Here is a 14,040-nt window from a genome sequence, read left to right on the forward strand (position 1 = left end):
AGACTGAGAGCATCTAGTGAAACTTCTTTTTTAATAAATGAGCATGAACTATAATTCTTCCCATACATTTATTTCAAACTCCAGTACTTGGTTATTGATTATCTCAAGAACATCACCACCTAATTTGCTGGAACATTACAGTCCACAATTTTCTAGGTAATTTACAAAATATAAATTTTGTTCAACATAAATAATTAATGTCCATTCTTTCAGTTCCCTCTTTCTACATCTTCACTGCAAACCACCTTAGGGGGTGTGGCAGAGAATGTGCCTAGTACCACTATCATTTTTCCCTGCCCTCTTCCAGTTTGGAATTTTGTGCATGTTTTGGGAAACCTATGTATGAGCTCTAATTTATTACTGTAGTCTATTGTTGTATTTGCAACTATAAACTGCAATACAGAATTAATGTTCAGTTGTTGCAGAATAATCTCCCCTTGACATAGTGTCATGCTTTCATAAAAGAACTCAAATTTCTCACGAGTAATATGTAGGCAGAATGTATACGGTCGACACTTCAATAGTGACCTTCATGGCAGTGCACAATGCCTCTTCTACAGTATTTGTCAGTAGAGTTTGTTGAGCATTTCCATAATTCTCTCTCACTATCTCAGTGATCCCGTTTTGATACAGACCATTCTTTGTTGAGCCTTTGCTTTCTATTCTATTAATCCAACGTGGTAAGGATCCCAAGCTAATGAACAATACTCAAGAATATGCTAAACAAGCATGTTGTAAGTCACTCTTGTCATGTATGAAGCTATTTCTTTAAGATCCTTTCATCGAATGTCAAACTGGCATATGCTTTTCCTACCACCCCAGTTTTAAGTGGCCATTCTCCTTTAGGTTGCTCCAAACAGCTACTGTTGGTTATTTAATTTTTTTGTCTCCAGTGATTTTTTACCAACATTGTAATCAACCAGTAATGAATTTACATGTCTATTTATGCACAGTATGTTACATTAACTGTCATCTGTCAGCCCTGCATCAGGTATTGATCTTCTGCAGTTGTGCTTGCATTTTGCTACAATCTTCTAGCATTGCAACCTACCTTTAGATAAGAGTATTGTCTCCAAACAGGCTCACAAAACTTACTTGTTATCCACAAGAATATTTGTATATTCTGTAAACTGTAATGCCAATTTCATACCATCCCATAAATCTTGTCTGATGCTCAGTAAGCCCATACTTTGTTCACTAAACAGCAGTATAGAACTGTACTGAATGCTTTCCAGAAGTCAAGAAACTCAGCATCAACCTAGCTCGCAGCCACAGACTATATGTACCTGGCGCCCCAACGTCCGAGGGCTTCTCCGCGGTTATTTCTGGTGCGGTTCTCCTCTTCCTACCTGTGACGGTCGTTCACTGCAGTACGGGAAGCCAGGATCCGTTTACCTTAAGGCTTTCCTCTTTCTTGTTCAAACTGTTTGTGTGTTTTTGTATTTCTACAGCTTCTCTGAACAAGCGCGTGTGATAGTGCTTCTCTACAGCCAGAACTTCCGTGTCGGTGAATTTTATTACATGGTCGGTCTCATTCAGTGCGTGCTCTGCCACGGCCGATTTCTCCATCTGCCCCAACTTGCAATGTTGCTTATGCTCTTTGATCCTGGTGTTAATTGATCATCCAGTCATTCTGACATAAACTTTTCCGCACGTGCATGGTATAAGGTATATTCCCGACATTGCAAGTGGATCCCTTTTCTCCTTCGACGATCTAAGACACTCTTTGATCTTCCTTGTCAGTTTGAAAATTGTCTTTACACCATGTTTGCGCAATATACGGCCAATTCTGTCCATCACTCTGGGAATGTATGGCAGAAAGGCCGTACACGACATTTCTTTTCCTGATTCCTTACTTCGCCAAGTGTTTGGCTCTGTTACACTTGTAATATAATTTGTGGAGTACCCATTGCTCCTCAGAACATTTTCCAGGTGTTGCATCTCTCATTTGAGGTGCTGCCACTCCTATATACATCCTGCTCTCGTTACCAGCATACTAATCATGTCTCTTTTCTGGCTCAGGTGGTGGTTTGATAGTTTGTGCAGGTATCGGTCCGTGTGTCGGTTTGCGATACACGCTGTGTCCCAGGTTTTTGCCGTTCCTTGTGACCAGCACATCTAGAAATGGCACTTTCTTGTCCTTTTTACTTCCATGGTAAATGTTATGTTGGCATGGAGGCTGTTCAAGTGTCTTAGGAAGTCACCGAGCTGTTCTTTACCATGGCTCCACACCACAAAAGTATCATCGACGTACCTGTAGCACACCTTAGGTTTGCAAGACGCCAAGTTCAGTGCCTGTGCTTCAAATTGTTCCATGAAGAAGTTGGCCACCACTGGACTAAGAGGACTACCCATGGCGACGCCTTCCAGCTGTTCGTAGAAATCGCCATTTCACGTGAAATAGCTCGTGGTGAGACATGCATGGAAGAGGTTTTGATGTCTTGCGGGAAAATGGAACAGATGTGCTCCAGAGCATCACTGAGTGGCACTTTCGTAAACTACTAAACAACATCAAAGCTGACCAGGATGTCGTTTGGTGCAAGTTTCAGTTTCTTCAGCTTCTCAATGAAATGCCCTGAGTAAAGGACTCAGAGTGATGGACAGAATCGGCCGTATATTGTGCAAACACGGCGTAAAGACGATTTTCAAACCAACAAGGAAGATCAAAGAGTCTCTTAGAGCGGCGAAGGAGAAAAGGGTCCCACTTGCAATGTTGGGAATATACCGTATACCATGCACGTGCAGAAAAGTTTATGTCAGAATGATTGGATGATCAAAGAGCATAAGCAACATTGCAGGTTGGGACAGGTGGAGAAATTGGCCTTGGCAGAGCATGCACTAAATGAGACTGATCACGTAATAAAATTCGCCGACACGGAGGTTCTGGCTGTAGAGAAGCACTATCACATGCACTTGTTCAGAGAAGCTGTAGAAATACAATAACATGCAAACAGTTTCAACAAGAAAGAGGAAAGCCTTAAAGTAAACGGATCCTGGCTTCCCATACTGCAGCGAATAACCGTCGAAGGTAGGAAGAGGAGAACCGCACCAGAAATAATTGCGGAGAAGCCCTCGTACGTTGGGGCGCCAGGTACATATAGTCTGCGGCCGAGAGCTCGGATCCAGTTTACCACCGGCAATGGAGGGTGAAGCTTTGACAATGCCAGCCACTTGTGCTGGTGAAATGTCAGAAAAATCATTAGATGAATGTTGGCTGAAGAACCCAAGACAGAAGCCAATAGGCAGTTTGTCAACAAGTGGCCACGAAAGCCTTAACAATTTTGTATTACGCCTCTACAGGGAGGAGATTTCCAGATTGTACTGACGCCTTGACCAACTACGAAAGAAGGAAGCGCGCTTTATGTCCTCTCTCGCCTTTCTGTCATGGTGCCAAGATGAATGTTCTACACCGATGTTCTTGAGATGTAGGCACCTATTCACCACTGCCCAAGCACATCGTATCTACGACAGAATGGAAAGAGCTTTTCTTCGTGAGCGAATTCATACAACACGGAGAGCCTTGTCAAGAACGGATCTGGAAATTCTGGACATTTTCTATCAACTAAGTAGCAGAATGCATGGAGACGACTGGGACAAGATTGAAAGCATTACCCACAGGAGCATGCAGAACAAACTCTATCGCTGCACCGAACAACAAAAGAAATAGTTTGAAAGATGCTGGAAGCAGACCGACAAGGCGATTCCCGACATGACACACACAGTGGTCAACCTCACTGAACGACAATTGACTGAAGAGGAAGTGTCTGTTCTCCAAAAATGAGGGAATTTCGCTATCATCTCGAGAACTATACCTATGGATGACATCATTGCCAACACTGAAGCAGCCATTCGGACCCTTCCTTGTGAAAGGGCAGAGGAAATACACACTGAAACAGCCAGGATACTGTGCCGAGCTAAACCACCAGCTTGTAACTTGAAGAAAGAAGAGATACAAGCCATTAAGAATCTCAATGCTGACTAGAGTATATTGGTACTGCCTGCCGATAAGGGGAATGCGACCGTCGTAATGAAGACCGAAGATTATGAGGAAAAGATCTGAGATCTATAAGATCCAACGACATACCGAAAACTAAGCGCAGATCCGACGCAGCGTATCACATGGAATACCAATCGATTAATCAAGGCGTCTTCTTTGCCGGTGGACATACAGAGAAATCTGCGCAACACAGAAGCCCTACCACCTCGGCTGTATGGATTACCCAAGATCCATAAGAACAACATTCCACTGAGACCGATCGTTAGTGCTCCTGGCTCACCGACGTATAAACTGTCAAAACACTTGGCCTCTCTGCTCCAGCCACACATGGGGAAGACCGACACATACATAAAGGACTCGGGACATTTCACTGAGAAGCTGAAGAAACTGAAACCTGCACCAAACGACATCCTGGTCAGCTTTGGTGTTGTTTCGTTGTTTACGAAAGTGCCACTCAGTACCGCAAACCAACACACGGATCGATATCTGCACAAACTATCAAACCACCACCTGAGCCAGAAAAGAGACATGATTAGTATGCTCGTAATGAGAGCAGGACGAATATATGAGCGGCAGCACCTCAAATGAGAGATGCAACACCTGGAAAGTGTTCTGAGGAGCAATGGGTACTCCACAAATTATATTACAAGTGTAACAGAGCCAAACACTTGGCGAAGTAAGGAATCAGGAAAAGAAATGTCGGGTACGGCCTTTCTGCCATACATTCCCAGAGTGACAGACAGAATCGGCCGTATATTGCACAAACACAGCGTAAAGACGATTTTCTAACTGACAAGGAAGATCAAAGAGTGTCTTAGATCGTCGAAGGAGAAAAGGGATCCACTTGCAATGTCGGGAATATACCTTATACCATGCACGTGCGGAAAAGTTTGTCAGAATGACTGGACGATCAATTAACACCAGGATCAAAGAGCATAAGCGACATTGCAGGTTGGGGCAGGTGGAGAAATCGGCCGTGGCAGAGCACGCACTGAATGAGACCGACCATGTAATAAAATTCACCGACACGGAAGTTCAGGCTGTAGAGAAGCACTGTCACATGCGCTTGTTCAGAGAAGCTGTAGAAATACAAAAACACACAAACAGTTTGAACAAGAAAGAGGAAAGCCTTAAGGTAAACGGATCCTGGCTTCCCATACTGCAGCAAACGACCATCACAAGTAGGAAGAGGAGAACTGCACCGGAAATAACCGCGGAGAAGCCCTCAGACGTTGGTGCGCCTGGTACATATAGTCTGCGGCCGCGAGCTCGACTCCAGTTCACCAACGGCAATGGAGGGTGAAGCTTTAACAATGCCAGCCACTCGTGCTGGCGAAACGTCAGAAAAATCATTAGTTGAACGTCTGCCGAAGAACCCGAGACAGAAGACAATAGGCAGTTTGTCAACAAGTGGACATGAAAGCCTTAACAATTTTGTAAACTGAGCAGAGTTTCACGAGTTCTCTGATTGCAGTATTCATGGTAATTTTTGTTTTCCAAAGACATAATGAGTGAGCACAAACAGACATCAGCAATCCTGGCCTTCATTGTTCCAGTAACATACGATTTGTATGTTGAACAGTGGCTAACATCCATGGATCTACATCTGCTGCCTGAACATTGGCTGGTGCTGCTACTTGCTACATAGTCAGAGGGTGTCCCAAAAGAACCTCATACATAACAATATATTTAATGCATATATTTCCTAATACATTAGTCAAGGCTTATGAGACTAAATGATCACAGACCCCTTTTACTATGTCAAGTGGTTCTCACTACAGACTTAATTACTAAAATATCTTGTACCCTCACAAGGTAAATGAGCAACCATGCAGCTGCATCTTTCCCAAAGCCATTCATCTAACTAAAGTGGAAAGATGTTAGGTTTCAGACAGGCACAACTGACAGACACATACATGAAACTTTCGGCCACAGCCTCCAGCAGCAAATGAGAAACAAACACCATTCATACATAGAAGCAAGCACACGACCGCCAACTATGGCCCAAGCTGCTGGTCACGTGTGCGCGAGGTATGCATGCTTGTGTGTATGAACGGTGTGTGTTTCTCTTTTGCTGATGAAAACTGTGGCCGAATAAGTGTCTTAATTTTACTTGTCTGCAACTTAATTGTGTCTTCTTTACGGTAAGTAGTAATCTATCTTTTCTTGTACTGCTGATATTTCTACCTGGAGTTTCCAGTGTTTGATTTTAATTTGGAGAGAGGAAGGAGAATGGACTAAAGACTGACATGCAGGTGAATAAGGTAGAGTAGCAAGCACAAAGAGGGAAAATGTTGCCATACTACAGTTTGTATGCTCACTGGATGCGAAGATCGCATGCATTAGTGTGTGTCTCAAATCAAGACACTATTGCACCCAAATACAGTCCGGACAGTGACCATCTGATTTGTAATATAAAAAATTAAAAACGACGTACTTGTGAATCAATCCTTGAACAAACATCACAGAAGGCAGTTCATGGAGCCTTCACCAAGTTTTTGCGTGCCTTGGTGCATACAAAATGAAGGTAGAACATGATGGTAATTGTCTGTAAACATCACATCTTTTTAACTTCCTTAAAACTTTAGAAGTAACTATATTAAAAAATATTTGCTGTAACAATCGCATAAGCTTTGGAACAGTTTCTTTGCACCAGACCTGGCATGGACTGATTAGTATTCTGTAGAAGCATGCACTGGTATTACCATTAGAGAAAAAAGAATGTGGACATTGTTGTAAAAATGTTGTCGATTTGCCACTAACAATGTATGTCATGCAGGAATATTTTTTTTGTTGCAGCTGTACAGTACTGCATGGAAAGTAATAAGGAAACAGCAGCTGCACTCCTACTATTCACAGGAAGGGCAAATTTTAACTCCTGCTTACTTTAGACCCATGTATTGAGCCGATGAGTGCAGCAGCACTTTCCTGTATATATAATTGTCTAAGAGGGAACCCGTTGCACCAAACAAAATACTCGGTAGTTGCAACTGTCATGTATGAATTGTTGAAGAACCTCACGCCACAGTTTACACGAGTCATTAACACGGATTTGCAATGATCTTGTGAGCAAACATAATGGATGACTGCTTAACATATCTGTATCTGCTTCCTTCCCCTTCACTGCACCACTGAGCAACAGCAAACTGAGCCCAACACACCAAACAAACGAAAACCATGAACATACCACCAGAGGGCACAACAAACAACAACATGACATCTGCAAACACGCCACACTCACAAACCAAACTCCGCACCGTAATGACGTCACACACCACAACACCCTTACGTCACGGGTCAAAGCCGACGCGTGAGATCGGATGTTTCTGTTGACCCAAAGGTTTCATATATGAGAAATGTATAAACACTGAATCTCCTGGTGGGGGGGGGGCGAAATTCTACCTGTACATGACTGATAGCAGGCATGACAAAACTTTGTGCAATGATGTCAAGCAGCATAGAAGCTGGTGAACACTATTTAGATCATTTGTTTATTGTGGCACCTTGTGCAAGTTGAGCATGTACATAAAATTACTACAAAAATGCATCCAATTAGATTTTTATCATCTTCAGCATACAGGCAGCAGTATACGACATTTACACATTTTCACTTATAATTTTTTACTTGTCCACTTCTGGATTAGGGGTTTGTATCACAAATTGTTACATTTGCCCTTTTTTCATCTCGGAAAGATTGTAAACACCCTGTATATACAGTCAACTTAATGGTTGACCATTCAAAGTGCACATTTTGGCTCAAATTAACATTTAACGAAACAAGCAACCAGAACCGTATTTTTCTGTAAATTTGTACAATTTTCTTTTGGATTCATTGATGACACATTACTTTAGTCTTCATACAACTGATTTCCATACTAAATATCAAACTTGTTCCATTATGTCTCAAAGTTTGCCTGAACTAAAGACAAATAGTGCATTATCATAAGAATGAAGGTGGTGTAGATATTCCCCATTAACACAAATTGCTTGTTTATTTCAGTTTACATATCTGACATCTTTTTTGGTTGCTGAAACTAGTACTGGTGATACAATATCTTCTTGCCAGACTCCTCTTAAGAGTTTTTAATTTTCCACCTTTGTGCTGAAGTGTAATGAAATCTGAAATATTGACATACATATTCTTAAAGTGCAGCATATACAGTACAAAGTACTGGTAGAATGTAAATGTGCATTGTGCTACATAAATTCAAACTGCATCTTTTCCTTTGTTCCATTAAAATCCAATCTCTCGTTCTCTCTGCAAGGAAAAAAAAAAAAGCCACCAAAATATGTAATATGTTTTGCTTCATTTCATATGGAACAGATATTCACCAATACTACAAACAGTGTTTTTATTTTGTTCACAATGTTTCTTACAGTATTTTGCATTGACAATAATATTGAGCATTTTGATAGCTAATTTTGCCGATGTCTTACAAATGGGATAATATATGGTTTTTGTACTAATACACTGAAATTTTTCAAAACAGCTTTTTCTTTCATTTATCACTTAAGAGTATCAGGGGTAAATCATTTATCTTGGGATATTATCACTATCATATCATTTTCGTTGTTTCATAGATGGAATAACACGCATTGAGAGTCAAGGTACTGTCCCACTAAAGTGTACACCATGGCAACATGTCCGTTTCTTATAATCAATTGAAGGGCAGTGTTCAGTGACATGTGAGAAAGTGGTAATTATTTTGAGGGCTGATACTGAAACCCTTCAACTCATCTGTACATAGCGGCGCCTAACGTCTAGGTTAGGCTGGATGGTTAAAATTTGGTTGCGAGTTTGTGAAGCCAACGACTGTGATAAGCTATAGCTGGAATATACGTTTTGGTGTAATGACGGGTTGATCTACGACGTAGCCCAATATCTAGGTTAGGTTATAAGGCTGGAAATACATTTCCAAATCGTGTGAGTATATAAAAACGAAACACGTTTAACTGATATAAACAATACTTGATGGAAGACTACTAAAAGTGTAAAAAGATTAGTTTCCAAGATATGCGACCATATCGACAAGTAACTGATCTGGCTCAGAAAACTGTAGTTGAAAGGAAAGTTTGAACGGGCAAAATTATTCCACATGTAAATCAAGTTACAGATGTTACGTGTTGACGTCAGGAGATTTCCACAAAATATGAATAGTTCGATGTCAAACAAATAAAAATATTGAAGATTAAAACAAACTTACAAATAACTTATTTGTAGTTATTTCAGTCTTACCTCCTTACATGTAATGATGTAAAGATAATTAAGTTAACTGCACTAAGCTTTCTTACTGTATCGTGTTCAACTGAATTTCGTGTTGTTTAAAATAATATAACCTACAATTATTTCATTTGCTCATATGACACAAACTCATCTGATTGAAGTCATGCACTTAACAAGTTTATAGAGAAGTTTCCATCACAACAGTCTTAGCCAGCAAATTTATCATCCATTCGTCTCACTTCCGCAGCAATGTACAATCTTAACAACAGTCTGAAGTGAGAGACAACGACGCAAAAATAGTAAAACAGAAATATCAATACCTCGCACCTTAAGTTAATACAGCGCAGTCGATAGTCGCCCACGCCGGACGTCGACGTACGTATCGATACTTGAGTTCCGATACCTGTCTATCGATAGCGTATCAACGCTACAGTCAGTGTACGAAGAGCTGGAGTGTGGTAATGTTTGAGTGTTTGACGTATGACTTCGCGGCTGGATTTACTTCACAATGAATGTCGAGAGAAGTGATTCACAGAAACACTAGCCTTGTGTTTATACGGATCTTTCCGAATGAAGAGTGTTGTGTAAATCGAGCGTTTCCTCATCGGCAATGCGATTCAAGTGTGCTTTGCCACAATGCATACCAGTTACATGTAGTGGTGTACGGGTTGCTCGTTTTTATTTTTGCTTAGGTCAGTTGAAGTAATGAGCATTTCGGAAGAAAAGGCATAATGTCTAACACCATGGTGAAAACTCCGCGTATATTGTATGTGTACCTGGCGTTCTATCTTCTGCCAATCTGCAGCGGTTTTCCAGTGGATGTACGCACACAAGGTAAGTTCCCCTTACATGTTGCTAGTACACACATTGTAATTGTTGTAAATACATTTAAAGACCACGGAATATTGCTTTGATGCACAATTTCCTTGTTTGTGTGGCGAGTTTCATAATATTGTTTGTTGGTTCTACAGAGCAGTAGGCGTTACTTAATGCTAAATGAACTGTTTAATCTAATTTAATACAAATAAAAGAGAAATTGAGCATCACTGTCGCTGGAGTGACATGAAACGTGTTACAGAGATGTTCACAACTCTTTTTTTGTTGACTACAAGCATACAAATTTTTTAGCCATCACAAATAAATGTACTGACACACATAACAAGGTAACATTTTTTTCTTTGTCATATATACTGTTTAGGGCATACATTCGTAAGTTTTCAGATCAAAATTATTGTAATCAGATTACAAAACACAATTGACTGCTAAAAATTTATTTGTTAATTAATTTATTTATTTAAGTTCAATTCATTTTAGATTTTTGTGTCTTCTTTCGCTAGAAACCGAGATAAGGCATCATGGTTCACAACTCAAAGACAATTTCAGTGTAATTTCTCTTTAGAACAGAGAAGAATCATTTTTCGCTAGAGATTGAATGTGTAACTCTGTTTCTCGCTTCAGGGACAGGAACTATCCTTAAACTATATTTATTCCTTTGGATGTTAAGTGATATATAGAAATCGTAATTTGCGGGTAGTAGGGGGGGGGGGGGGGGGGAGTATTGCAGCGGAAATAGAATTAAATGTAGAAGGAAATTCATTATGAAGCTGTAATAACATTCTTTTTATGCATTAAGGGTAAATGTTTATATGTATAGTATCGTTCGTGCAGGAGAGATCAGCTGATGCCAGTTTGAACCCATAAAAATAAATACCTGCCATCCAGACTTGCAAACAGTTTTCAAAAATAATAGGAGTAATTTGAATCTTATGTTGAATACCAGGTGTGAATTTTATTTTAGTATCGTCTCATCAGGGGAACAACAAATGTTCCATCTGTCTGAGGTGGTCTTATGAAAATAGTGTGTTTTTAAATTGCACTTGGACAGAAAGAAATGTACATCAACCTGCAGCTAGTCACTGTAGAATTTCGTAAGCAACCACAGAAATATAGCAAGAGGCGGCAGCGTTTTCGAAAACAGTCAGTAATGTAATTACTATTTACCCTCCTTTGTGTGCAGTTTCTTCTGCTAGTGTTAATCCATCACTACCTGCAGCTGGATGCGTGTTTAGTCCATATTTTGCCATAATTATTGCTTCCATTTCAAAATTTTCCTCGTAATTTGATCAAATTGATTGTTGCTGGCGTGAAAATGTCACTTCCTCGCCCTCCGGCAGCAAAGGATAAGCCAGTCTCGAGGTGAAGCGCTTATATGTTGAGCCAAATAACGATCTAACGATAAGTTAATCTCTGGTCCACGTGCGTTAGGGCCTACTCACCCTAAAGTAGGCATATCTATTATCACTTTTCGTACCCATAAATAGTCAACGCACAGTAAGTAATATGACAGGATGGGTCGACAGGATCTCACCGTGATAAACGTACGGCCAGTTTCCAAGTGTGCTGCTGGCAACCTACCAGCGATTATAATCTTCGCTGTTTTTACCCATCCATTTGTGAATTCATATACAACCGGTGCCTGCATCTTCCATCTGGTGGTGCTTTTTCGTACATATAATGTACCACGGTCAGTGCCAAGGTCGTAAGTTGATCGGGTCTTCCAAATTTGTGATGTTGCTTTGTATGTCAGGCTAAAGGGGACGACAGGCAAAGTAGTAACAATAAAATCTCACAAGAGAGCTCAGTCCACAGAGGGTGATTCAGACACGCTTTCCCAATCTGAAAGTTCGTAGTCTTAAACTTAATTGTGTATAGATTTTTTCCCCTTTCTTTTAGTGAAAGCGGATGTTAACGTTTGACAAAACGTAGGCTATGTAAAAGTTGCACTAGGATTCGTATTCTGGGTTATTCTGTAACCATCTAGCTTAAAAGGCTGTATGAGCTATGTGTTACAAGGATTTCTTTGACTGGCGAAAGCCAACGCGATAACGTAATGATTAGATTAGTGAGTTGTAACTATGACACTAACACACAAATACTAGTCAGACACTGAGATCATACTTTAATTATCGTGTGAACCACCGGTTTGGCGACCATGATCAAAATTCTTACAACCTTTCCATCTAAGTTTGAGCCTATGTCCACCCTCACCCGCCGACCGCCGGCAGCGGAGAAACAGAATTAACATCACAAATGCGAACTGTCATTCAATGCACTTTGTCTTCGACAAGCAATAGTTTTCATGTAAAATGTTTGCTTTATCTCAGATTATAGTAGGATGTGACAAAAATCCTGCAGTGTTTGATGATTTTCAGTTAGAAGCAATGGCGTAACCGCTTCTGTTAGTTACATGACTCTCCGTGCGCGTTTACAGTTGCTAAGAGCCGCGCCACTGTTTTTGTGTATGCTTCTCAAGATGATGTGCCGTGATAGTTTCAAGATATTGGTATAACAAATACAACTTTGGATCGAAATAGCGCTGGAATTATTTGACGCTCATTGACACAGACCGAATCGAAAAGGTTCCGTGTTAACTGACACTGCTGAGCAAACACTACATACACAAGCCAAGAGAGAAACGAAGTGGTTACGAAGAGAGAGTTCAACGTCCCGACGACAGTAAGGTTGTTGAGTACAGCACGATAGTGCGTTGAGCGGGAAATCGACGCCGACGTTTTACTTTTTCAAAACACCGTCCCAGTATTCGCTTGATGTCATCTAAGGAAACTACGGGAAACTTAAATTCAGCTGGCTAGGCGGCTATTGAACCTCTAGTTCCCCCCGAATTTAATGATGATCAAAATTCTTCTTGGTGTTTAATGCCATAGCCACTGCGCCACCAACAGTCTTGAATCCATAAAGCCCTGATTAAATGTCTAACTACCCGAGAATTATTGCACCGCACCTGCAGATCGGAGTATGAAATTGTGACACAGTAATCCTCACTCTGTCACTGGATAGAGCGATTGTAATAAGTAAAAAGTGATACTGGAAGGAAATTACGTTGCCAGGATTTGATCAGAAAGTGAAGAAGAGGTATTACTTTTAGTACCGATCACTTGATTGTGCCTTAGTTTTCAGTGTTAAAAAAACCAAACCACTCGGTAGTTTCTCAGAGCGTTAGGCCGTATTGACACTATTGATGGTTATATGTCCCTTGGTTGGGGACTAACCTACCCTAAAGTATGGCGCCTCATCAGCTCGGCAGCCCAAGCGGCTGCTTGTGTCTCGTGGTCCTTTAAACCACCCATACGTAAAACCGAGATGCTGGATGACTCTAAATGCCCAGGAGAGATTCTTCAGTTTGCGAAACTTTTACGCGCGCGCAGTAAACTGTGCATCGAACAATACGTGACGCATGTCAGGTACTGTGCTGTTATGCCGTGCGCCGCTACCCGCTCTCCTGTACGAAATCTGTGTGTCAGAAACACGCGCTGCTCTTCATTACCCTGCGTCCCAATGTGTGCTTGGTCTAACAGTATACTGTGATTGGCACACCCACCCCTTCTCTGTCTCTGGAGGTACCTTATGAAATTCTGGATTAGTTGTCTCGAGCCTCTTGAGCGGAAGAATTTCCGATTCTATCAGCAGTACACAGCTGACAGCGCGAGAGACGCAGTGTGTCAGTATAGAGAGAGAGCAAGCGGAGACGATTCCGCACGCGAGCCTAGAGACTGTCAGTTGCAGCAGACATGGAACGAGGCCCGCAGAATTCCCGAACGCTGCGTGTGGGCTTGCAGCGAGCGCTTCGCAGCCCATGCTACTGAGGACCTGGCGGCGTTCGACGAGGGTTCATGATGGCAAACAGAGCGCCAGTGGATCTTGCACGTAATTTTCAGATACGACCGTGTACCTAATATGTACGAAGAAGTGCAAATTGTGTGATATCTTCGCGAAAAGAATTTCAGTCGTGATGCATCGC

At 41.3% G+C, this 14,040-nt stretch overlaps 1 protein-coding gene across 1 annotated transcript in view; it reads left to right on the forward strand.

Moving 5' to 3' along the window:
* Positions 1 to 9,672: 9,672 nt before the first annotated feature.
* LOC126235055 (uncharacterized) overlaps positions 9,673 to 14,040 on the forward strand; it is a 671,255-nt gene continuing 666,887 nt past the window's right edge. The window contains exon 1 of the mRNA XM_049943791.1: positions 9,673 to 10,055. Within this exon, the coding sequence (XP_049799748.1) occupies positions 9,953 to 10,055 (103 nt within the window). The 5' untranslated portion in view covers positions 9,673 to 9,952. The remainder of the gene's footprint in view (positions 10,056 to 14,040) is intronic.

The sequence above is a fragment of the Schistocerca nitens genome, chromosome 2 (assembly GCF_023898315.1).
Source record: "Schistocerca nitens isolate TAMUIC-IGC-003100 chromosome 2, iqSchNite1.1, whole genome shotgun sequence".
Lineage (NCBI taxonomy): Eukaryota > Metazoa > Arthropoda > Insecta > Orthoptera > Acrididae > Schistocerca > Schistocerca nitens.